Source organism: Agelaius tricolor, unplaced genomic scaffold, assembly GCF_023055355.1.
Source record: "Agelaius tricolor isolate 1412-34295 unplaced genomic scaffold, bAgeTri1.0.p SCAF_6, whole genome shotgun sequence".
NCBI lineage: Eukaryota > Metazoa > Chordata > Aves > Passeriformes > Icteridae > Agelaius > Agelaius tricolor.
Genome location: NW_027269266.1, coordinates 33,149,249 through 33,176,598, shown reverse-complemented (window position 1 = coordinate 33,176,598; position 27,350 = coordinate 33,149,249). Strand labels below are relative to the sequence as shown.

Genomic DNA, 27,350 nt, shown 5'->3' with positions numbered 1-27,350 from the left:
TAGAAACTGCTCCCCAGACACTAAGCATGGGTCCTTCTAGGCACACTGCCTTGTACTGTCATCAAATCCTTAAGATGGGACATGTGTTGGAGATTCCAGGCAGTGAGACAAGCTAAAGATGCCTGTGTTCTACCTTTAAAAAAAACAGCTCATAATGCAACTGACCAGAAAAAAAATAAAGAAAACCATTGTTAGTCAAATGTCTGTGTTCAAGAGTGTGGAAAAATACTCTGATGGCATTGATTCTCAGATATTGATTAAATTGATGTTGAGATTCATTGCTTGTTTGAAGTTTTGCATAGAGGTGGTTCAGGGTGGTCTCTGAAAATAAATGTGTGCACGTGCTTGGCTGTGGTAGTATGGGCAACCTGGTTTCAATCTGAAACTGCGACCTGCAGTAAAACTGTTCAAATTTTTGAGCAGGAAAGTTCCCAGCAATGTCAGAATGGTAATTAGCGATTGATTTTTGTTTGACAGCTTGCTGTGTAGTCAGTGACAGACACCAAAACTCTTTTAACACATTTAATGGGATTTTTCCTTCCATTTACACTATCATAAATTACAAAGCATATTTCACTTCACAAAATAAAACCATTTCCAGATCATTTTTCTGACAGTATTAAGTAGTACATAACCTACAACAAATAGTCCTGTACAAGGCAGGAGGATCTGTGGAAGTATTGGGAACTCAGACTATTTAGCACCTGCTCTGCAATCTGGGTTAATCTATCTAGCCCTTAGTTATTTCTCTAGAAGACAACAAATTTACAGTCATACCCTCTACCTCTCTTCATTATCATAGTTACACATATTTTTCAATTTGAATAGAAACATGTGCTCCCTGAAATAATTCAGGAAACTGCATCACTGATTTACCAAGCATATGATACAAATGATCAAGATGAGGGAGTATTAGAATTTTTTTTGTACTGAAAATTGAGTTTGGTAGTAAAGTATGTTGATTTTCTATGCTTGCAGAAACATTTCATGCTGAGAAACAGTTTTAACATTAGGAATAAGTTGCAGTTAGACTACGAACTCTGTAGGTCAATGTTTGTGAGGGGAGAAAAATATTAAAATTTGGTAATAATTAAATTTACCAGCTCCCACATGTCCTACGTATTCTGTCTTTCTTTCTTTCTTTTTTTTTTTTCTAACAAACCATCAGGAAACACATTCAAGATAAATACCTACAATTTTAGCAGATTTACTGTACATTTATAAATAGAGAAACATGACAAAACATAAGTCAGTTTTTACAGAAAAACCAAATCCTTCATCATTCACCCAAAAAAGTGCTGACTTTCAACAAGGCCAGAAAATATCCAGTGTCCCAGCATCACATAACTTATATATTACTGTAATCCAAGAAAAATCTGGCATGTGAAACTGATACTACCACCAGGACTTTGAAAACAATTCTCAAGACCTTATTTCACATGGGAGAAAAAAAACAAAAAAAAGAGAATATACTATATGTTTTGGGAAATAGCAAATGGCTGAAAGTGTACAATTCTTTGCTAGTGCCTAAATGCAAAGAAATCTAAGGAAAGCTGAAATATGCACAAGAAATGTATTCTCCTTTAAAACACTTGCAATGGAAGAGGTATGTCAGGATAATACTGCATTAGTGGCAATTGTTTTCAATATATCATAGCAAAAATGCAGGAAATAATTACGTGAAAATAATCAATGCACCGCATTGATGTATAGTTTGCTAAAATAAAATGCCATTCTTTCAGCTAGGTAAAGTAAAAATATCTTTATAATATAGGTTCTGTTTCACAATTGACATATATAATTACGTCTCATGAAGAAGGAAAGGTATAGGCATATACAAGGAACACTGATTAAGTACCTTTTTGCTTCTCTAGCCATATTAAAATACGTTTTGTGTTTCTTAATAAGTTAACAATAAAATTGTTTGAAACTTTTCAAAACAAATATACATCTGAGGCAAGGCAAAAGATACAAGGTAAGAGGATTTTTTCTGACCTTCTTTTTCCCTTCTACAAAGAGGCATATGTCTATGAGACATAGGCTTTCCCTAAACATTTTGGCATCCATCTGCAACTTTGCAGAAATTGAAGTGCAGTCAAGGAACTCTTCCTTTCTGTTTAAAAAAAATTAAAGAAATGTTGTTTTTACTTCAGACTAATTATCTTAAAACAAATGGCTTTGAAGACATGCCTCTCTGACTAGAAGAGAACATCTTCATTTTCTATTAAAATCTGCACAATTAACTTCTGGTACCGCATGTCATTCAGTGTAGCAAGGGTACTGTCCTCTGGAGGTCTCATTAAAGTAGGTCCAAACACTATTCCCAGGTTTTCAGCATTCATAAAATTCTCCTTTTCATGCAAGGTAACCCTAAAATAGAAAAAAAAAAAAAAAAAAAAAATTAGTTGCTCACTTCCCAGAAAAAAAGAATATCTACATCTTTGTCTATAGCCTTGCTTCACATCAAGCACTGGTACATAGACAATTTTTATTTTTCTCGATATAGTAACTGTTTCACAGTTCTATATTATTACTTTTTCACAACAAATAAAACGCAGCTACGGTGGGACTGAGATTTTTACTGCCTTTAAACACCTCTCATGGGCCTCTTCAGTGATTTTTCCACGTGACTGTCTGTTAGGGTTTAAGAATTAGTGGCAATTGCTTTTTTAAAAGCATAATCATGATTTAAATGATGATGTATGGAGCAGTCCGTTATGCTACAGTACCTGCAGTTCTCTGGCAGGCTCTGCTTGCTGTATATCATCACACAGGGGGTGAGGGTGTGCTCCACAAATTCAGGCATGGATTTTCCTTGGACTACTGATACTCCCAGACATGATTCCAGCCTGCAGGAACCTTCACATGGATATTCTGCCTTGCTGGCTGCCTCAGGCCAACCAGGAGCTGAGTGATTCCAACTCCTTGTTACACTTCAGGAGTAGGCTGAATCCTGCACCTGCCTGGAGAGGTGGCTTGCTTAAATCGGGCTGCTAGAAATGCCACCAATCCCTGACAGAGAACAGAGGCACTTCAGGGAAGAGCCCAGGTTGTTTTGTTTGCTGACATAGGTCATATAATGTAAATACAAGAATAGATGGACTGCTTGTGGCTGAAGGAAAGAAAGTCCACCAAGGACTGGCCAAGCTGCAGAGAAGTCAGTCCTGTCTGGAAAGTCAGTCAGGCCTGCTGGAAAATGCAAAGTGTTCTCAAGGTTTCCCTCCAGGTAGCAGTGCTGGATCACATCAGTGTTGTCCTATTTGAGTGGCATATGGAGTTCAGTCCTGAGAGTGCTCTTGCACTGTGGTGTAGGACAGCCACAGTCCCTTGATCCATCAGGGTCCTTGATCAGTCATGGACCAGACATTTCCTGTGAGAAGTACAGCCTGGATAAGGTTTCACATCTCCTTCATACAACTAACTGCTCTGCCAGGGTGAAGCACATCTGGTTTTGGAGACAGCTCTCCTGGCAACAGCTGAAGCCTTTCCTAGCCATGGCAATTCCCAGCCGGATTCACTCGTGCCATCACAGGAGCACAAAGTGGCTGAAACCAGAAGTACTCTGGTCTTCCCGTGTTTGCAATGACTCATATGATTTGGTTGTGCTTCTGCTGTCATCTCTCTGCAAAGAATGGCTCTGTCACAGGAAAATGCTGTTCCTCTTTGCTTTCAGGACAGCAATCCAGTAGTGCCCCTACTCACAGATACATCCTCATCTTCTAGCACATATATTAGCTGTTCTTTGCAAGGAGCAAAGACAAACCAAGGTTGGGAAGCTGAAGCCACCTCGTCCCCTTGAAGCTGAAGCAAGTGTTTGTCTGACACTCTGCTTTCCCTCTGTGCATGTATGCAGCACAGATGTTCAACAGCTGTGCAAAGCTACACAGATCTTACTAGCACCTCTGTCCAGGAGTGTGGGGCTTGCTGCACAGCTGGGTGAACACAGAGAGGATTCAGAGCTTGACTGCAATGTCAGCGTGGATGGAGTTGTATGTATTTCACCACAGGGGGGACTGCTCATGCTATTGCATTTCCTTCAATTTTGAGCAAAAAATTATCAGAAAGGTAATTAATTGACCTACAAACTCTTTTTTTGTTGTTGTTGCTGATGTTGTCCTCTGCTGAATTTTCCTGTCGTTTTAACAACAACTGGATTTTCTTTTCAACTGAGAAAGAGCAGTGGTGTAGATGCTGTAACCCAGCAGTCCTTACATAGACTCCCTTATACTGGTGCATGTTTTATCCATGCAGGAAGAATCCTAGGGGGTTGAAATTGGAACTCTGTGTTTAATCTACAGAAGAGGATAGTCTGAACCTTAATGATTCTTTCCTTTCACATTCAAATCCCTCCAACAGAGTCTCCATAGGAACTGATATGCACTTGATTTCCATGCAGACACCAAAAGCTACAATTTGGGAATGGAGAGGAAACTCATTGCATGACTTGCAGATATTTGAGAGAGGAAGCCTAATCAGCACTTCAGACTCTTCCTGCCTCATCAGTAGTTCAGCTCAACAGCTGAACCAAAGCCTGGACTGCAGTTCATGAGAAGCAGGAAGGTAAAAATTTGCTGCCAGAATATGAAAGTACTGATTCTGTGTGCAGGTCACTTTTCTACAGCCTCCACAGGCCTTCTTAAAAGCTAATGTGAGTCATTATCAGTTGTCCATGCATATGTACTGACAAGAGTGGGTATTTGCACATTTCATTTCTGCAGAGTCCAAAGAAGCTCCTGCATGCCCAGGTAATGTCCCATCAAGGGGAAAAATTACTCAATTGTAATGACCTGAGCTGATTCAAAATGAGGAAAAGTCTCTGCATAATGAGAACCTGATAGAGCATGAAATTCACTTCACAAAAGTTCTCTGATGCAGCTTTATATGAATTTAGGTCCTTTTAGGTTGGCATTAATAATGCAGAATAGTGCAGATGAAGCCCAGGGAGTACTCCACATTTACAGCTGTGTTGCAAGTAGTGGGACAACTAAGAAGAGATCAGTGATTTTCTGAATAAAAGGTCAGTAGCTTTATTCCTCCCTTATCCCTTCTTCTGTTGTTTCCAAGTAGAAAAGTTTAACCAGAGACAAGAAATAACTTGGGCAATATAGCCATAAATGAAGGTCTGCTTTGAGATGAGAGCACCAGTCTGTACTCAGCATCAATTTTTAAAAACTTACAAAGAAGACCTCTTGAGGCATGTAAATACCCAAAGCAGCACAGTAGAGTTAGCATGGTTTTGAAAAACAGTTTTGCTTGAAATGAGTGGAAGTGATGGACCCTCTGTGGAGCAGTCCTTAATTTTTCTATGTACCTAGCTGAAAACTTGCTAAACTTGGAGGTACACTCCTAAGTACCTTAAAAATTAAATTGAGGCACTTTTGAAAATTCTGTATGCCTTATGAAGCTTTATGAAACCCCTCATGGATGTCTTATGTATGTCTAAAGAAGCTTTGGAAAGCAAATGAGGCAGAACAGGTTTAAAACCAATAGAGATATAACTGGGACCTGTATTACTATTATTAGTCATATAAAAATGGGCCCAGCTTGGTTCTTGGCTTCCTGTGATGTGAGGAAACAACTCATAAGAGAAAGCTCTTTCCTTTTAGGGTTATTGTTCAGGAAGACAAAACAGGAGGTAAGGGGAGACAGAAGCAAAGCATGGTCAAGTGCTGCCTCACAGTAGCACAACTCTGGAGTACCCACCACTGGGTATTTTTCAGATATTATCTGCCTTAGAGAAGCGTGACAAATGTCAATAACTTTTGAAAGGTTTGAAATAATATGCCAGCAAAAGGATCTATGCTACATAAGTGCACAGCTTACATGCACTTATACAAACAGCTTGTCTGCTTATCTGTAACATTATTGGTTTAAAGGCAGTGCCCTAATGGAAGCTCTATAAGGACTTTCTGTAATATTTCTCTTTCAAAGCAGAAAACTGTTAAGCTCTTCAAGAATTACCCTGCATGTCAATTAACTCACTTTTTGAGATGAATCATTAGGTATCTAAGTGTCTCGTAGTGAGCAGCAGGGAGTAACATCAACACTTCATGTATTGCTTCTAGTCGTTCATCAGGATTGCAGATTTCTGTAAAAACACCAAACAGGATTAATGTTAATAGGTCTTTCCATGTGTACACAGCAATAAATCAGGAAGATAACTTATTATTATGGAATCATTTACAAGCCCATTGACTGTGCTTGCAGGGATAAATATTGCACTCATAAATGTGATGCTTATCAGCAATTTCTGCATCCTCAAAAAAAAAAAAAAAAGGTTTTAAAAAGAAATCAGCAACAAAGACTTCGCAGGAGTTATCTCCATGGTCTGTAGCTCTATCTACAGGTGTGTGTAGATACAGTACCCGAGCTTTGTTAAGTGCTTCATAATACTATTCTGCCCAGAACTGCCTATTTAAAATATTACAAAAGATTATTTCATTAGCCTTCAAAACTAGATCAAGTGTAGATATATGACTTTAGAAGACTATGCTTGAATATGTAGGTTTAGCTAGAGATTGAAATGGCATGGAATTACTTCAAGATTTTTTAATGTATTTAAATATGTAGGTATCAATGATACCTACATATACTGAGCATCAGTGCTCATTTAGAACTGTTTGGCAATCTTTCTAAAAATTTGAGCAGGATTTACACTATTCTTTTATGTTGACATACAAAAAGACATTGAAAAAAAACCACACTTTCTGATACTAGTCAGTTATTTTGATGCCATACATTTGCTTTTATTTTTTTAACCTGCATGACATCCCATCTGATGAACAATCAGGCAAAAGCTTCATGTGAATAAAGGACATGGCAGAGAAGGAATGAAGACAGCACCCATTTTCCCAGGTTTTTTCTGTCTTTTCCTTTATGGATGGGAAATGTGAATAAACGTTGCTACAAATGCTAAGCAATACTTACTTGCTGCCTCTATGAACTTGGAATAGGTGTCATAGGTGATCACAGGAATTGGTAAGTCTCTGAAATATAGCTTCAGTGCTCCAGCAATGATGTTTATGTCTGGATAAATACTGGCAGAAATATCAGCCTTGTCACCATCTAGAAATGGAGGAAGAAATCTGTTTAAAACCACCCTAATTTTGAGGGAAGCAAGGCTAGTCTTCTAAGTCAGATTTATTGTGTGCAGCCTGACAAGAGAATCAACTTGAAAGTGCTTGAAAGGCTTAAATGAGAATATATTGCTACCAAGTTTACAGTATATCAATGAGGAATGGTAGTTTCTTTATGTTTTAGTAAACAATTTATTTGCTTACATCTTTTGGAGGGGCTGGTGATTACAGCATCCATATCTGCAGTGTACCCCCTCAAACATACTGTTTTAATGTTGGATGAAAAACCATGCTAATAACACATTTCTTGCATTTAGCCCATTTATCCACTGAAACTAAGCTATTAATAATTTGTTCTGACATAATATTTTCCATCTGCATAGGAATATACACCATATTTTCATCTCTATTTGGAGAAAGAGAGGCACAGAGAAATAACATAAATTTCCAATGACCCTCAGGAGACCAGTAGGAAAAATCAAGAAACATCCAAATCTTGCATGTCTTGTACCAACATTTCCATAGTGATTAGCTGAAAAGAAAGCTGCCTTATTTTCTGCTATCTTCTAATGTCTTAATACATGACTTATTTATTTATGGCAAAGATCTGAATTCAAATAGGCATGCTAAGGAATTTAGCTATACAATTACTCTGAAGTGTGCATCACAGGTTTTTAATTAATATGGATACTTGTAATGGATGAAATACTAAACAGATGCATCTAAAAAGGCATACAGTTTGTTTGCCACAATATAACAGTTAGTCAGAACTCTACGAAAGAGCACTTTCAAACACATGAGCTTAAAGTTTACCGGTGTTGCTGGGAAGTCCTGGCTTGCAATGAGTGAAGTTACAAAAAGTAGCAGCAATGGAGGAGCACTATAATTTTTCAAGTTCAAATGACTACCTCTGTTCTGTACTACCTAGTGCCCTCATAACGCACATTTTTTCTCCATATCAAGAAATTCTGCCATCCTCCCTTCCTGGGACCTCCTTATCTTGGTGGTCTTCCAGCAGAAAGATGGTTAAGTACAGGGTGTGGCTGTCCGGATTTAACCCCCAGCTTTACCTCAGGCTTCTTGGAGATCAGTTATAACCTGTAGTCCCCGTTTCCCACCCTTTAGCTAAGGACACTATGCTTTGCTCAGGGCAGGTGGTGCAGGTGAGGATCATATGGTGAGTGTGATGATGCAGTCTGCCTGCTTGTGCAGCAGAGAGGGGTTTGCTGTGTCTGCCAGGAGGTGCAGGCACAAGCTTGGGCTGCTACCACCGAGGTGCTGACATGTTGTAAAGCCATTGCCTTGCTTGTCTCACAGTAACAGGGCTTGTGGACATGCCCTGATACAGACAGCTGAGTGGGGCTGCTTGATACCAAGATGGAGATAAAGGCTTTCACAGCACAGTAAAAGAGTTTATATTGATTGCAGACATTTTATACAAACCTATGGCATCAATCTTGCTGGGATACGTCCTGTCCAATGTATGCATATAATTCTCATTAAGACTAATAGCACTACATGTTCTCATCAAGAGGAGATTATATGCTTAAGTGTTTAAAACAAACAGCCTTTCTTGATGCAGCTGAGCAGTCTGAATACATCCATCAGCATTTAATTTAATACAGCATCAATAAGCCCTAGGAGGATGTTTGCACTGCCCCAATCTTTTGTTTAATCCACACATTCCAGGCACGGTAGCATTAGTCTTGTAAAGCTTTGTGTGGAGAGCTCTATTTAATTGATGGACACTGAGCACTCAAAATGCTCCACTGAAAACAGATACCTCCAAGGAGCCAGCAGCTGCATCAGAACAGATATAGCAAAGCACAAGCTCACATCTATTATCCAGGTCACCAGTAAACTAAATGGAAGCGTTATTTATTTAGTACTTTTACAAAGCAGCCCAGCAAGCTTCCTTAGAGGGGCACTTCAGCTCGAGGTACTTCAAAGTACAATGTATTTCAAACATACCTCTTATTTACATATGTGCTTACTGTAGGAAAAATTATGAATTCCTGAGTCAAAGCTTTTACTCTTCTCTTCAGAGACAAATACACATCCATTTGAAATGCACTGAACTTTATTTTAAAGTGAGCCCAGCAATACATCTGTTATGATATACCCTGCACATTTTTGCAGCAGATATGTAGGGATTGTTGTGTGTATGCATATATGAATTACATGTGGTTTACATGGTACCTTCTGCATTACCACAATAATTTTTTCACTCTTCAGTGTAGGAACTCTTTTGGATTGTAGCTGATATTTTCAGTAAAATTGCAGCATCCATATGTTAATGTAGTTTTGTTTTTTATATTTTGGATTACAAACACGTAGTCGATTTCAGCTTTACAAACCTAATTCTACCCAAACCCCATAATTTCTCTTTCTTTGTTAGTTTGACTCTCAATGTATCTTGTTGTATTATGTTGAAATTTGAATAACTCAAAAAAAGAAAGTTTTTATTCTTTTCCTTAAAGGTTTCAGCTGATTTCAGATGCCATAGAAATTATCAATAGTTCATTACAGAATGAAATAGAATAAGTATTACATTCTTAAAGCCTCATCCATGCCCTCTGAATACTGAATTAGGTTTTATTTAAGTTGCTTTCTCCTAAGTGTTTTTTTTTTATTGCACAACCTTTACCATGCTAGCATGTTTCTTTTAGTTTTTTCTTGTCATTTGACAGGTTTTCAGCTACACTGGCAAAAGAGTATGATTTAGGATGCCTCTAAGTGCTCATGTAATATTTAACAGCACAATATTTTTAGCCAGTGTATTGTACCAGCCAGTTGTACAAACAAGTGGGGGGACAGAATGTGGTGGTGACAATGACAGCTCTGTGGACAAAACGCACAATGGGTGCTCTCTGGATGCCACAACGCCACAATGCTGACAGAGAGCAACTGTCATTCTACAGCACCAACATTCACCAGATTAAATAAATCCACATTATTCCCCTCCTTCTCATTACAAAAATGGAACATTGTCAATGCCTCAGAGAGCCTAATGCTAATTTACAGTAGGGGTATTTACACTGCTTGGGCTTTGGAAGGCAGTTTGAATCAGATGAGGACCAACTTCACCCCTTTTTAAAACCAACTGTCACAGCTACATTTGGCCCAAGTAGTATGATGTGGGATGCTATTCTCTTCTGGAGATGGGAACTTTTTTTCTGTTCTTGCTGTAATTCTTTGGAAGCACCAAGTGAGTGCCTCTTTGTCAAGGCAGAATTAGTCAGAGGGAGAGCTGGCTGCTCTTCATTGCACCCCTTCAGCTGCACATGAGATCAGCAGGAGAGGTCTCCGACGGCCAAGTCAGCTCCCATGCCTCATCCTACTGTATCCTGCTGTCTTCTGGCCCTTGTGGCTTGATGAGGAGCTTGGAACCAGAACACTTGATGGCATTATTTGAAGGATGCATCCTGTGCATTAATATGGGAGGACTCCTTGCCTGTCTGTTTTCAAACCCTTTTACTCAACACTGTATGTCTGGAGATGTGAAAGTGTCCTGGAATTTTATCCAGGTGCCTGGGGACTGAGTCAGAAATGATGGGCAGGGAGGGACCTCTGGAATGCTGAAGTGCAGTGTTCTGCCACTATAGACACCTTCTCATAAACCCTACAACTTCCATTTACAAAACTAGCTAATGTTTTTTTATCCCTGCTCTTATTAGAAGGTTGTTTGAAAGCCTTGCTTTCAGATGGTTAAAAAATGGTCCTTAAATTGTTAAATGAAATTTATTCCTGGACAGTGTACATCCTCCAGTAGTGTGCCAAGAATATCAATTAAAGAGTTCTCTTTTCTGGTTCATATCCCAGCTCTCAGCATCTCCTTTGACTGTGTCCCGCCCCTCCCCCCCAAAAAGATAATTTCCTGTAATTTTAATTTTCCTGTAATTTACTTTTTTTTTTTTCCCCAAGTTTCTTTTCTGCAGTGAATGTGGAAATACGAATTCTGTAAAACCCTCACAGACAGGTGGCATCCCTGTCTCTTAAGGATCTGACAGGGAAACAAGCCCTGAGGTCTCAGGTTGGAAGTGTCTTGCCAATTGAAACTTCTGCCAGGTGACAACCATCTTCAAGCTGCACAGCCCATAAATCAGAACATAAAGACCCCTATTTTGTTTTTCCTTAAATCCTTTCCTGTAAAAACTCTCAACTCTTCCTGATTTTCCACCCAGTTCAGGGAGAAAACATGTTCAAAACAGGAATGTGTTGAAAGTTGTCAGCTTCTGGTCCCTCAATACTCTAGTTGTCTAGGTCATAACAGGATTATGTTCTTTATTCTCCTGCTTTTATTCATGCTTTTTTATTAATAGCAACACTCTTTCCTGTCTTAGCCCTTTCCCCTGTCATGAAACTGTTAAAAAAAAATGAAGACACAGATTTTGGTCTATTTCTGCCCAATGGCCTTCCCCCTGCCTTTGTATACAAACTCTGTTCTTGCTTTCTCTGCTTTCCTGTTTATCCATGCTTTTTTTTTCCTTTGGAAATCCAATACTGCTAGTCACCTTCCTGTTTCTAGGTGCTGCTGCCTTTTTAAATCACACTGTCTCCCTTGGTCTAATCCAAGTGTGTATTGCCATCAAATATGCTAGGAGTATACTTAATAAATAGGCAATAAACTCAAGTGGCTCCAGTGGTTCAAAGCATTTGCAAAGGAACTACAGCTGCAGCAGTATTGAAGTCAGGCTCAGACATAAATTGAAATCTGCTTGCTTCCAGCTTTTCCCTCTACAACCTGTGCCTCTCCTTCTGGGTTTCATCCAGGTTGTTACACTTAGGTGAGAATTAACACACAGAAAAAAAGAGTTTGCCAGGCCAGATCTACCTGCAGGGAGCAGAATGGAACCTATGAGGACTGTGAGGCTCCCAGGATCATTGCTTCATGTGGCACATCTGGAACACTATCTGGCCATGACAGCAGTCATACCACTGTGCATCTCTCTCTGGCCCAAAGAATGGTGACCTATGTGTGTGTATGCATATGTTCACAGCATCCAACATATTTTAAAATATGTATTATTTTTTAAAGGATATTTCAGGATGAAAACAGCCAGTTTAGAAATTCCTAGCTGGACTTTCTTTATGGAGATGTCTGCATAACAAACTGCCTCCAAACAAGAAATGTTGAGGCACAGCAAGTGTTAAGATGTGCCTCCTATAGACCTTGCTGGACTGTAGCCTCCCCTGGAGCCCCCCATCTCCTGCCCATGGGCTCCCAGAGTCCTCAATTCCTGCCTGAGTGAGATCACAGCTGTCTCCAGCTGCACCATGCTGGTGTGGGGCCATCCACCCTCCTGGTCACTACCCTGACCCACAGGCTGACTCTCTGGCTTGACCTGGACCTGCCTCGTACCCACGGACTTCTGATCACAGGGCTGTGTCTGACCCTATTCCCTACCATGGCAGAGGCAATACCTGAAAAAATTAAATAGGAAGGAAACCACTATTTATGGGAAATGAGAAGAATATTCATGTAGCTTTTCAAATGTACTTGCAAAGGTATTTTCTATTAATGGAGGACCTACCCTGTTGCTCACTTACATACACTCTTAAAGTTAGTCCTGTGTGCAAAGACTGTGTGCACAACCAGAACCAACATAATCAGCTCAATCAATTAGAAGGGCTATGAGGATGGTAATCAGGCAGAGTTTTAATTGTTAGTTTTTCAATAGGCTGTACAACTGATCTCCTCAATGCCCCTCTCATCTATTGTTCAGATGCAATCACGTGCACAGTGGTGCAGTGCTTTCTTCAAGGCTACATGCAGAAGGACTTCCCAATTGGAGCTCCTGATCCTTCAACTCATAAACAGATTATTGTGTTGTAAAGTGCTGAGTCTGTTAAAGACAGGACTAACAACTTTTCCCTGGTACCACCTATGCTCACACTTAAATTAGGTCCCTAGTCTGTGCTGCTGGGTTGAGCAATTAGCCAGTCCCCCACTTAAGCTTCTACACACCAATAGTCACATTTAATTATTCCTTCCAACTAGCAAACATAATTTCTTCTTATGAAAAGGACTACAGATCACTTTAAACTCAGAAAAGATTGGTTACTTTCTGTACTTCTGCTTATATGTCAGTTTCATTCTCATGGTACATATATAAACCCCGTCAGATCTGAAACGTCCTAGAACTGAAAGCTTAGATTAAAACTGTACAAGATTAAGAAATGGTGTACCTCGATCAAAGGCCATTTTCACGTCTTCAATGTGCTCAGTGAAGCCTGAAACTCTATAGAGGCCCTCGGACTTTAAACCTGAAACAAAAAGTTCTTGTTAACTTAGCTTCAGTAACCAACAGGTATTTAGGCCTAAGAACAATAAAGCAAGAACAGCAAACCTACTAAGCACAGCAAACTGTTATTTGTAATGTGAAACTCTGGAGCAATTAAGGAAAGATCAAGATGATGTAATTTTTTTTTTTAAAGGATTAAAGTATTTTAGAATTTATACTTTCTGATTTTGTTAGGTACATGGTTGATTTGATTGTGTTAGAGAAAAATACTGCAATTTGCTAATGGTGAGGCATGTGATGTTATTACGATTTATTCATTTTATGTAGGAGATTTTCCTGGATTTGGCTATAATTAATAAAGCTTTAGAGGTCTCCCTTCCTTTTACCAGTTGCTTAATGACAAATAGCAACACAAGTAAAAGACTGCCTTTCTCTATGAGCATAATTCGTTCGTGTTTTGCTGTCAGCTTTTACTTATGCACAGCTGATAGATGCAATGGATACAGCTCTTTCCCACATCAGTACATCCCTTCTACAGTTCTTTCACCACAAGAGATCTGCTCACTTGCACAACTGCTCCGCACCAACATGAAATGCAGGGCAGCTCAGCAGAGCAAGCCAAGTTACACACCCATTATTAATTTCAATCCCCAAATCCCTAATTGTAACTATGCATTGTGCTAACCTACTTATAAGTTCCAATATTCTTTGTCTTCTTAAGAACAAAATCAGAATCTTTCATAGTTCTATGGCAATTAAGGAAAGAAATATAAAGATGTTGAAAAAAAGGAGAGCAGGCAGCAGATTTTATCTCAATCAATAAATGTACAAGTAAGTGATTAGATCTCAAATGCAATGTAGCTTCCTGCTATATCATCAGAGTAAAGCTCTTCTGTCTTAGTCCATACTATTCTTTCCATTTGTCCCTGTGATGATGATATAATCCTACTAGAGCTTTACAGAGCAGTGCAGGGGATTTACTAGTAAGTCTTTGAGTCAATTCAGTAGATGATGCGTGGGTTTGAAATCCCTATGGCTAGTATCAGTGTGTTGCTATGCAGATTACTGGGATGCCATGAATTCAACATTATTAGATTCCTATGCTGAAGCTGACTAACAGGAAAATTTGGCTTATTGGGCAGCACAACATGCACATTTGCTATCCAAAGGAAAAATACATTAATATTACAGAGGGGATACATGATTATTGAAGGGGATATGTTTTTCCTTCAGTCTGCCACACATCCATTTACCAAAAACCTGTCACAAGCTTCAGTTTTGGCTGTGACGTGCTGCCTGTGCCATAGGAGCCACCAGTCAGTAACTGAGCATCATGAGATGTGTCCTGCCACAAAACAACATAGCCCCTGACCTCACTTGTCCGAGTCACTTCCAGTCACTTGTGTTCTTCTGCCCACAACATCCATAAAGGTTATTAAAAATGGATTTGATTTAAACTGATTACTCTGAAATGGGATGTGTCCCTAGGTATGTTAAAATAAAGTAATGAAAAAAGACATAAACATGAACTTGAAAGTTCACTTTAAAGTTCACCCCTTTCAGAAGTGTAACGTAATACATGTTTTGACATGTTTTCAGAAAGCATTTCAGGGAATTGCATTAAGGAATGCCATGATTTAATTTCACTAGCTAATGCAAAGCAATGTATCACCTGCACTAAAAAACCCATTTTCTCATCCTGTCCTCAGTGTGCAGGAGCACAGCACTGTGCTCTAGCTCAGCACGTAATTCAAGTCAGCCTCATTTTGCTGTGCCCGCTGCTCTCCCAAGCACACAAACCTCTCGCTTCGATCTCCCGGATGCAGGAATCCACCACCATGGGCCTCTGGGTGTTGTGGGCCTTCACCAGCGTGGTGAGGTCGCAGCAGTAGACTCGCTTTATCCTCTTCAGGTCTGGCTGGCAGTCGTTGGGCACGTACTTGGAGCACTGCTTGTGTACATTCAACCCGCAGTCTGCAAGCAGAGTTAGCCACGTTAACTCATTAATTTATTAATACTAATGCTGACAGGTCTTGCCTAACAATTTATTTCCCTGCTCCACATAAAGCAAGGGGCACAGTTTCCCCACCAGTCAGGAAAGATAGAATAGTGTGGAGATGAGAAGGATGAGAATGAAAATGTGTAAAAATCTCCTGGTGGGACAAGTAAAGTCTAGCAGGGTTGTCAAAAAGCTTTAAAAACTCTGGATGTCCCTTACACTCCTCTGAGCTGAAGGAGATTGCTGGTGCAGTCTGGATCAGTTCATTACCAGACACACAGCTCAAGGTGTTGCATTTAAACACGTGATACTTAACTGGTGGGTATTTTGGATTAGCTGTAATTAAAATTGGCACAGTCATGACTGTCTGTTGCTGGCTGTCCTGTGGCTTAGCACTGATCATGGTCAGAGAACCTTAGATTCACCTGAGCACTCCAGCTGGGACAGTGCTGTGAGCCAGCATGCCTCACTCCCCCTTCCACATTCCTGCAGTGTCACATTTTGGCTCACTCTGCCACATCAGCAGACTCCCCATCCCTGGCTCATCACTTCACTGGTGACTAAGTGTCCCCTGTGGCTTAGCCTGTAGGTCAGCTTAGGCACATAAAATGCTGTGAAAGGTGTGGTGTAAAAAAGTGATTCATTTTACAAATAGTTCTTGGTGTCTTACTCCTGAGCCAAATACTGCCCTCGGTTGCACAGGTGGGTTTCTGTTAAACCACCACTGCTTCACCTCCACAAACTGAATTTTTCTAATAGATTCAAGTATTCAGCCAAATGAATTTATAAGCTTCAGTAAAGCAAACACCACCACCATGAGTTGCATTATCTTATATAACTCTGATTCCTTTTTTAATACCTTCCCAGTCATGCTCATCACTGATGACCCTTTGAGTTAATTTAACATTCAGCTATTAAAAATGTAAACAGGACTATTACTTGCAGCATGTTTCAATATTATACTCTATAAAATATTAATCAAGGAAAATCATAAGCACACCTAAACATTTAATGGAATTGGGTAGGTTTTTGTGTGTTTCTCCGTACAGTTATTACTGCATAATTCATTATTTGTGAAATCTAAACAAATGTGAGAAGTTGCAAATAGGATCCTGCCTGCATTGTGTTCAGTGCTGTTCTCCAGGCATGTGAAGTAAAATTTAAATGCATCTGTGTAGTTAAAGTTAAATGCTGGTAAATTTATGAGGGAGAGTATTATGTTTCCTACTAAATAAATATGCCTTTTCATAAGTTTAATATATTATGTATGTGAACAAATACAGTGCTGTGCATTAGGGAGGTCAGGTTTTGCACACTTGTGTTTAAGATCAAATAGCTTGAAAAGCAAACTGCTATTCCTCTTTTTTAATGTCCTTCTCATATTCTTTGTGTTACCACTCTTCACCTGCAGTCTCACCTGAGACTGCGCTTATTATAACTGTGCATTTGTGAAAGCTATTTTGATCCTTCAAACTGTGATCTAAATGAATTTTAGGTAACAACCACCTCCTCTGTCTATGAAAGGCAGATGTCAGGGTTGGATATGTTTGGTGCCAGTCTGAGATCAGGAATGCCTGGAGGGCAGGGCAGGAAGAGGTAAGACAAACAAGTCTGTGAATTGATTTCAGATCTGGAGAAAGAAGTTACGAAAATACATTTGTAATGTACCAAATACGAATTCACTTGCTGAATCCAAAAGCACATGATGTGATGATTATTGCATTTTTACATGATAATCGTTTTCCCCAAAAGAACAAACAAATTTAAAATAATTAAGGCACTATAAAAATGCCAATACAGGCACCAGAAAACGAATCCCTCTTGGAAAATCAGTGTCATATTTTTATTTTATCTTGAGGTGGGATACTTCAGGCTTGCAGCAATGCATGGTATTTTTATGGGAAACAGGTGGCAGTCTTTTTTGCAGACAAGGGCACTTCCCAGCAATTGGTAGCAAAAAGAGGAGTTATGAAGCCTCGTTGCTGGCTGGCTTTGCCATTTCCAGTGCTTGCATCTTAAGACATAAAAACATCAGGGATAACTTAATCATAAAGAACAAGTTTGGATGTATACAGCAGGCACAGGCAGAGGCAGGATCAAGGTACTAGGAGAGGATGTAACTCAGCAACAAAGGGCTGATGGCTTCATTTCTGAACCAGCTAACAAGGCAAATGAAAATGCTTTAAGTTCTATGGAAGGATTTCCTGCTTTGTTCTTTAAAGAAATCCCAGCCTTCCACTCCTGCAGGGAGTGCAGGCTGGGGTGGGACAGATGTCTGAGCATTTCAAGAGAGTGACAGAAAAGGTTGGAGTGCTACCTGAACACCTCACTCCCTGAGCGATGAGACCCCACATGAAGTTGGCGCAGTACTCACACCAGTGCGGACCTCGAAACGTATGGACCTGCAACACAAGGGGGGTGGGGGAAAGAAATGGGGTCACTGGGAGGCAGATGGTCTGACAGATGGAGCAACTGAAATGGATAAACAACAGAAGACTCAGTAGGAGTAAATCTTTAGCACATAGTGCCCACATCCTTCCAACCTCTAGATGAAATAAACCATGGGAACAGAAATTTGCTTTGATCTTGAAGTTTATCTTTCAATAGGCTTAACATAGCAGAGAACCAGGCTGTGGATGACACTGAAAACAAATAATTTTTGCCTGCTGTCATTCTAGCTATAGCAGAGGGGAGGAAACCAGGAGAAAAAGAAGTAAAACTAATAGTCCAAAGAACTGTAGATAAAAGCACCCTACCCCAGTCTAGTAGGTTATTTGAACTCAGATAGGAAAAATATGTCAATAGAGTCTTTTTTCAGCAGATCAAACTTCATTTGCTACAGTCCACACACAAGTAAATAAAGAAGAATAAAATGATTTGTGTGCTGACAGAGCCCACATCTCCCCAGCCACGTTTTGCAGACCACTGCTGCTTCCGCCACTGCTTTTCCAAAGGCTACAGCAGAAGATCTTATTATTTAAGATGTGTATTCTGGTAAAGTAAGCATTTAATTTTCATTGAAATGAAGAGTAAATAGTGAGGTCTATGCCCCTGTGAATGGGCATGGTATGAGCTAGTTCTGGCCAGAGACTTAATTGAGCTTAACAAAACATAAATCATGCACACTCTGGCTGCTAATGCATCCTTTCCTTCCCTCTGCTCTTGTTTACCCCTTTGGGTGGATGGCTGAAAGGCCACTTCCACCCCTGGGATGGGAAAAGCTGCTCTTTGCTTTTCATAGAGTGAAAAAACAGTCACTGGCCCTTTTCAGATAAACTGTAAAGTTTTAGGCCAAGCATTTTGCATGCTAATGTTTTTGCCTCATTTGTCTGCAGGATCACACTGACACAAGCCTGTACTCTTGAGTCCAGAAAGATGAAGTATTGTGATTTTAATACAGACTTCTCTTCCTGACTTTGAGATAAAAATGTGCCTGACTGCAAATGGCTCCTGACCAACTATTCACAGTTAAATAACTGTGTTAGTAAACTTAAAGCAATAGTAGTTCTTCCTCCCTTTTGACAGTGAAAGATCACAACTGGAATGTTTGACTTTTTGAGATGGTATTTTACCTCTCGGAAAAACACATATCTGTGAAACAAGGCTTTGCAATAAAGTTTGAGATAGACATATTAATAGATATAGCCCCGTACTTCTTTCCCATGTAATTTCATTTCATTTTGCAGAGTGGGTAGCGTGAATTTCAGACACGGTTTTTTGCGGGGGTAAATGGCTGTATGTAGCAGCTGATGACCTGGGTTTCAGTCACATGCACTATGTGACCTTCAGTGGAAACAAAACTACAGATAAAACTAATTATGCCTGCATCTTTATCATTTATAGACTGAAAGCCACATAATTAGTAGGTCTGCACCTGCACTTAATTGTGGGTGAAAATCATCTGCTGTGGGAAGATAACTAGCTGTGTCTTCTGCTTTGCAGCAGTTTACAAAAGCTAACCTTGTGAGAAGGGGTTGTAAGAGCTCAGCCAGGACTTTTAAAAATGCACCATTTCACAAATAAAGTCCATTGCAGTTGCTAGGATATTTGGGGCCTACTTGTTCACTTTACATAAAGCTTATTTCAACTGATCTGGCTGAGGCTTATTTTGAAAATGGCAGCTGATTATTCCTTGATCTTTCCTGCCATTAATTGGAAAGTCATCAATGCTGACTGAGGGCTCCAATTGAGAAGTGCTGACAGCGCATCCTTCCCTTGTTCCATTCAGCTTGGTGGCCCTCAAAGGTTGAGTTCTCTTTATTCATTCACTCCGATTTTTCACGGATCCGCATTTTAGCTCAAATGGCAAGCCTCCAGCTGAAATACTCTGTGAAAAGCTAGTCTGGGTGGTTTCTGGCCAAGTTGAAAAAGGGAAACTAACTGAAAAAAGAGAGAACTTCAAAAGTTTCTAAATGAAGGTGCAAAAATTCCCTTAAGATGAAGTTTTGAACTAGGTCTCTTATGGCTTGTCATTGATTTTAAAGAAATAATGGAGGCAGCCTGTTCTTAAGAACACAATATTTTTGAATGGTAAAATGGGAATTTTTCCTGCAAGATTGGCCTCATCTCTGTTTCAAACAGGTGGACGTAAACAGCAAGTCACAGTTTTTTGAGATGGAGTTTTAGTTTTTGCCCCATCCTTTGTAACCACATCACTACAAACAGAGTGGGCATAGATATTTTGGAACTATGATCTGGAATTATTTATTGCTGGTTCCTATCCCATCCTGAAGTCTCAGTAGACTTCTCTGTGCATACATAGACTTAAGCTGCCTGAGCTACAGTTGACACATAATTCAAACTTTTAAAAAGAATTTTCAGGGAACTATTTCTTAAAATAAGCCAACCCCCTGACATTTCAGACTTTACACTGTACTTGTTCAGTCTTTCATCCTCCTCTAACGAAAATTCTCTTCTTACATTCACTGTCTCTTTCCTGCTGGACAATCTCACACAACACTACCTTGCATGCCTCTTCTTGTTGCCTTCCTGTTCTCTTTGCCCTTCGCCCCCCTGGTGCCCTTGCTTTCAAATGGCAGCATTTCCCCTGCAGGTGCTACCTTATTCACTTCCAGTTTGTGTCTGAGTCATCTCCACAGAGGGGGAAATTCAGACCAGAGTTAAGGAATGCCAGTACAGTGGCAAACCAAAATAATACTGTGAGCAATACTGCAGAAATGAACAAAAACAATTGTCTTGAATTGAAATACCTTATTTTTTTTTAGTTGGTGCTATACAGTGTTGTTTCTGAGACAATTTTGGTTTTATGTGACTGGGTCTGAAGACTCTTCTATTTGCTTTCCAAGAAAATAAGATTTTTTCAGACTTTTGCCTGAATACAGACACGTTTAGACTCTTTTGTGGACTCCTACTGAACCTGAGCCATTTGAAGGGAAAAAAAGCTGACTCTGCTGTTATTTTTGTTTAAATGAATGCACAAAATCTTTGTGATGTCTGTAAAAAATATTCCCCTCAAACCCTTTGTCTCTCAGAAGCAGTACTATCTGCAGTGCTTAACACAAGGGGAAATTTATCCCAGAGACCCCTCTCTCCTGGCAGATCTCCTGACTTGTCTGTAATCAGCTGCCTTCACTCTGCTAGCCCACCTGCAAATGGGATCTGCCCATGCTATGGTGGCAAACAGGCACAGTATTGTGGAAAATGCACATTATTCAGCCGTATTTGCTCACTTAAAGCAGTACAGAAGCCCTCTCATGAATTTCCAGCCTAGAACAAAAGTGTGGAGCATCCTCAAACTCCATGCTGCTATCCTCAGGCGCGAGGTTGACCTCACCACCAGCTAGGACCCCACTGAAGTTGGCAGGTAAAGCACATCCGAAAGAGGCTGCTGGATCCAAACAGGAACAAGACACAAGAGGACGTTGGGATCCTCTTAGGCTGACACCCGCAGAGCTAGAGAAATACCTCTGTGTTTTTCTAAACAGGCCTTCAGAGATTTATTCCCTTTCCTGAGTTATGGTATGTCTGCACTGGCTTAGGCAAAGCTGTCCCGCCAGACAGACGCCAGCTCCAAACCTAAATTCATGTGACTGCGTGGTGTGTTCAAGATGAACACAGCTTAACAAATCAGCCTGGACACTAAATCTTTTTTTGTCCACTTGCCTTGAGTGCCTTGAAATTTGGAAGAGAGGTTGAATGAGAAAGCATGGATGCTCAGAAGAGCATAAACCTGGTGCCCTCATACTCCAAATTTCAGTGTTGCTTTTTAATTTTTGTATTAGCTTGGCAAGGATGGAGGGAGAGCCATCCTTGCTCTGAATTTGTGCCTTGCACTTATTTCTTGCTTTTGTTCCTTCCCTCTTGCAGTAAGTTCTTTATATAAGACGTACAAAAATCCCATCAGCTTTACTAGCAATGTGCCCTTCATGTTTTAGATTCTTCATGGTTAAAAGACAAAAAGCTAAATAGTGCCTGTTTGTTCATGAAGAATTGCCTATGACAAGATATGAGGGACACTGTGACACATAACCTTTATCCCTAGAAACTGAGATGAATGATATAATGCACATCAGTATTCACCTAAAAATGGGGAAGACAACTTTTTTGAATGTCTTCAAAATAGCATTGTCCTTCAGATAAACCCCATATCATCATAGCCTGAATGCTGTCAAAAGCCATCAAGCATCTTTCGCCAAGACCCATAAAGCCATTCTTTCTTTTTTAAATGATTGCTTAACCCTTTTATGTAATGGATATGGAATATATTAAAGATATTAGCCTTGAGCCATGTTTTAAATTTAAATGTTCTGCTCTGAGTATACTATCCATATTTTTTGTTCAACAACTGGACATGTTCTAATATATTCCTTTGGAAAAGTAACTGTATTTTCATAGTGAACATATTTGTCCATTAAGCAAATGTAACACTTTTAATTGACCTTTCTGGACAATTATTTTTAAAATGCTAGTTCCCCAGGGTCTGTTATTGCCTTTACTAGGATAGAACAATTATTTTCTGCTGTCAAGTCTTTGAATACATATCTATTTTAATCATGTGGCTTTCCAGTTAAACTATGAGTCTTTAGAAACAGAAAGGAACAGAAACTGTACAACAGCTAGATTGTGCAAGCACAAAGTTAACTGGGCATGGGTCCAATTATAAATCAAAGCCAAAACAGGGGAAATTTTGAAGAGGAAAGAATGCATGGGTCAGAGTGGAAAGAAGTCTCAGTCATGAGAAAGTATTTTCTAGTTAAACTAAAATAGTTTTGATATTAAAATGATAATGAGGACAAAACCCAGAAAGAATGAAAGTTAGCTTAATCAAGCAAGAAAACACAGACTGTTTCCCCTATTTTCTTCTGTGCTGATCAGAGAGATAAATATCGACTTTCCTGTAGACTGGGTCAAGGAAGGGGAATGAGAAAAGGGATGCCATTATTTGCTTTGTTCACTAATATTAAATTATTGATTTGCCAACGACAGCAGAAGCACTGCAGAGGTTAGCAATGTTTGCACAGCAGAGTATGTAGAAAAATAAGAAGTGAAACTTTTTTGCTAAGTGAAATGATTTTGATCACTGCTTCTCCTTTTTTGACAGGCCCTAGATGAGTATCTGAAAATTCTTGTTCTGCTAATGAGTTGAGCTATACTGACAGTGACCGAGATCAGCATCCTCAAGGAGCATTAGCTAAACTGATGTTTCAAAGCTGAGATATGTTCCTTTCCTGTCTTGTCTTCTTGCCCTTATTCTTGATGCTCATCCCAATAAGCATCAAAATACAATTTGACAGCACTAGCTACGGTAACTGGCTGGCATGCTCTGAAACCAGCACAGTCCTTTTGGCAAAACATTTTAATACAAGCTGCCTGGAAGGTCCTTTTCCAAAGCTGAGTCACTTCCCTGCTGCAGTCTGCCAGAGACAGCACTTGGGAAAAGAATCCCTAAGAATCTGATTTTGTACGTATAGACAGCAGCAAGATGATCCATTTAAACATCCCTGTGTTTGCCCAGTGATTTGTCTCAGTTTGACAAGCAAACACAAGCTCAGATCTATAGCTCAGTGGGACTCTGAGAACATTTCCTTAGCATATGGTGGGGGAACAAAAGCTGGGAGACAGTACTGACCACTGTGCTTTGCTTTATTGTTAGGAGCACCCCAGCTCTCTCAACTTCTTCTGAAATCAGAAATGGTGCAAAATGTTTGCTGTTAAAATCCTACTGGCTTCGGATAATAGCTGGATTTTGAAAAGGGACCTTTTTCTTATTGAAAGGTAGATACACTTAAGATGAAGGCAATAAATATGAAGTACTTCGTTTCTGAATAAAAAAGAAAACTGAATCTGTGAAAAAGAGTTAAATTGCCAGTCAAGTAGTACAGTTAGCAGGAAAACCATTATTTGGATTAAGAGCCTATGTAACAGCATACTAAGAAATCAGTTAATGGAACTTAAAGTAGAAAGAAAAATTAATTTTTCAACACTTTTCTTAGAGCTAGTATAAATAGGTGCATACAAACCTCATCACAACAAAAAATAAAATTGAGGCATCTCAACAGGACTTTTAACCTGAAAATAATAGCAAGCTGGGCTTACCTTAAAATTGTGTGCTTTTTCATAGTTGAAGTGGTTGTCGTTCTGAGTTAAGGCTGCTCTTCTGACCAGGGAGGTGATCTGTGAATAGGCAAAGAGTTTCAGAGGTTGCCACAAAAGTGCCCCCTTGACTCCCACCTTCACCCCCAGGGCCACGGCCAGGAGCTCTTGGCGCTTCCTTCCTCGCTTGGACTTGTGAACAACAGCACAGTTTTTCTCATTTTCCAGCCACAGGTCCTCTGAGAACATAGCGCTGGGATCCCAAATCTTTTCCCTGTCTTCCTCGGCGCCGGGGAGCCTGACTGTAGTCAGCACGGTACAGTTTGTCCAACTGCTTCTGATGTTAGACAGCAGATTTGAAGCAGCTGCAGCCCATTCTGCTGAGACCTCTGGCATGTGACTTGAATGGGCCGTCTTGTGGGACGGAAGGAGCTTCTGCATCTGAATAAGTAACGGCCTGTGCCGTGCAGTTTCTTGAGGCAGATGTGAACCTCGAACAATAGCTCGAATTCATACACTGAGCAGCCTCCCCCAGCGTGCTCCCCCAGAGGGGGTCTCCAGATAGGTGATGCTGAAATACCGGCTGGGCGGCACACGGCTTTACAGCTGCACCCCCAAAGGCATTTCCAGGGACAGATCTTTTCAACTCTGCAGCGTGGTAAAAAATGAACAAACAAACAAAAAGCCCCTGGAAAGCCCACACTACCGAATCCGATGCTGCATCCAATTACACACAGACTCAGAGACTTATCAGCCAGCAGTCTGCATACTAGCAGATTAAGCCCTTAAAACCATGATGATTGTTTAATCTTACAGGGCAAAAAATCTTTCTTTCTTTCTTTTTTTTTTTTTTTTTTTTTTTCCCTTTTCCTATCCTGTACAAGGGAAAAAATACAGCAGCACTCCAAGCATTAATAGCACTTTTATGCCATGGTTTAAACTGAGCATTTTGTCAGTGTGCACTTGGTAGCACTGAGGTAGCTCACTGCCAGGGAAAGCTGAAAGCCCAGCTGGGACTATGCGGGCTTGGAAGCCTTGGAGCCCCGTGCAGCAGGGAATTTCACATGGATGAGGAGCAGGGGAGTTCACAGGGATGCAGGAGGCCCATATGCACAGCTCTGTTTGCAGAACAGGGTCTTCACGGTGGCAAGAGTGGCTGTCCTTTGCTCTGGTTACCTGTATCTATAGATTGTGAGGGGAACTGTTTTCTAGTTAAAGCCCAGGGAAAGGAGGCCTGGGGACCCTGATCAGTAACAGCTTTCAGTGTTACTTTGGACATGTCATCCACTTTTTTACAGGCAGGCAGTTCTGTGTCCCAGGACATGGATGTCTGATACTGAGCATTTGCTGAGAAGCACATTCAGTGCCCCCTCCCCACTGGCTCCTTCTCTCCAGCTCCGCATTTCTACTCCTTTACTAAGTATTCCAATTCCTCATCCATGAGAGGAGAATAGGAGTTACCTGCTTGGCAGAGCACTGTGAGATTAAAGTCTAGAGGTGTGCCTGATGCTCAAAGTGCTGGGATAGGGCAGAGTGGGGAGTTGCCAGTGCTACTGGGAAAACTGCCTATTTGAACTGGAGACACTAAAGACCACATCAGACTTTTACAGTCTGCCCCACTTCAACTAACCCAGAAAATACGTGAAATTGAAGTATTTAATTCACTTATATTAACTTGTGAAGTTGACCTTGCATCTATTTTTTTCAGTCTGCTTTTACCTCAGGCTGAAAAGTCAGAAGGTTCATCTAATTCACTTACTAACCCCTCCACCACACAGACTGCCTGTGCTTAGTAAAAGTGATGCTCTGCTGATTTGAAAGCCCATGGGGACAGATGGCTGTCCCTCAGTAACATCAGGCTGTGCAATTTCAGAGAGTACCCTACTTAGGGTTTTCAAGAAGTTGTGCAACCTGCAAAATCAGCTTCTCACTCATAAAACCATGCTCTTATTTCTATATATGGCTCATTTAATTCCTTTCTTTTTCAGGTAACTCACAACAGTACTTTTTACACACTTCTGTACTTCAAAGCTTCTGTTCCCCAGAAGGGAGGACTTCCACACAAACCCTCTGCTCCCTGAGCAGTTGCTGCCCATTCAGCCTTTCCCTGGGGCTTGGCACTGTTATCTGACCACTGGTGACAACTGGCTGTGGATGCATGCATGAACATTGCTCTGCCTGCAGGAAATCCCTGCTGCTCTTCCATATGTCCTCTTGTAGTGAGTCCCAGTTTCTGCTAGCTCAGGACCTTTATCTGCTTTCCAGCAGATGAGGCTGACCAAAGCTGCCCAGTTTTTTCTCCATGTGTTTCAAGAGGTAGAAAGTACTGCTTTTTGCCAGCATCAATGGCATCAGTTTGGGCCATCACAGAGGAAACCTTGGAGTTGCTCAAAGTTCTTATCACATTCCAGTTTCTTTCCTCAATGCCATTTAAAATGTATTTATATTTATCAGAAAGAAAACCTCCAAACTAGCTCTGGGTTGTCAGACACCTCTGAAGCTACAACATCTAAATCCCCCACATGTACATAAGCTACCTTTTCTCTAACTTCCAGCTTAACACATCCAAAGTCAGGGAGAGGTCGGTTTCCTAATAATGCTCTAATATTTGCATTTATGTCACTAGACTGATAAAAATCCCATTATATAACCAATATTTTTTACATAACATGGCAGATTTGATACTCAAGTGACAGGCTTATGATGATACATCTTGGAATTTCAATTTATTAAACTATTTTTGGAATATCAGAGTGTCATCCTGGGATCAGACATACAGACATATTTAATGGAAACTCTGAGTGTTCGCACAGAAGCATTAAACTTAATAGACTTGAGGGAGGAAAACTCAGCCAAACTGGTTCATATGACTAAGGCAGAGCAGTATTTACTGTTTATCATAAATGAAATTTTATTTATCCCCTGGGAATCTGCCTTGCTTGGGCCCTGTTTAGACAGTTGTTCAGGGGGATTCGTTGCAGACACAGGATGTGCACAGAAGGCCAGCAGTGACTGCATCCTCTCAGGGAGCTTAATCAAAGCCCCGACAGGTTTGGTGTCTGAGTGGTGCTGCAAACCTCAGACAAGCTGGACCACACATACAACCACTTCCTTCTCTAAATACAATGTAAACTTCAGCAATGACGAATTCTCAGCTGCAATCTGTTCCTGATACCACAGGCTCAACCCAGCGCTCTTCTTTTATCTGCTTTCTTTTTCCTAATACAAAATTGGCTGCACATGGTGTCAACTCATTCAAACTGCATATCTTGATCAACTTAGTGAGTTAGCCTGCAGCTAAAGAGAAGAAGGCCACTGGCTAAGAATATTACTGCTGATTGTCACTGAATGTGAAGCCAGTGAAGGCTGGCAGACAAATATGGGTTATCTGTGTTTTCAGACCACAGAATTTCTGCCTAACGTACAGTTTTAGTTTGCTAGTCTCTTTGTAAAACAGATGTGCTGTATAGGAAATTT

The 27,350-nt window shown here is 40.3% G+C and overlaps 1 protein-coding gene across 1 annotated transcript in view; it reads right to left on the bottom strand.

Annotated features, from left to right (window-relative positions):
- Positions 1-508: 508 nt before the first annotated feature.
- The window catches only part of CHN2 (chimerin 2), a 158,463-nt gene continuing 131,621 nt past the window's right edge, over positions 509-27,350 (bottom strand). The window contains exons 7-13 of the mRNA XM_071429259.1: positions 23,877-23,954; positions 17,638-17,722; positions 15,122-15,295; positions 13,266-13,343; positions 6,928-7,065; positions 5,983-6,088; positions 509-2,370 (exon numbers count right to left, since the gene is read on the bottom strand). Coding sequence (XP_071285360.1) covers positions 2,199-2,370; positions 5,983-6,088; positions 6,928-7,065; positions 13,266-13,343; positions 15,122-15,295; positions 17,638-17,722; positions 23,877-23,954 — 831 coding nt within the window. The 3' untranslated portion in view covers positions 509-2,198. The remainder of the gene's footprint in view (positions 2,371-5,982; positions 6,089-6,927; positions 7,066-13,265; positions 13,344-15,121; positions 15,296-17,637; positions 17,723-23,876; positions 23,955-27,350) is intronic.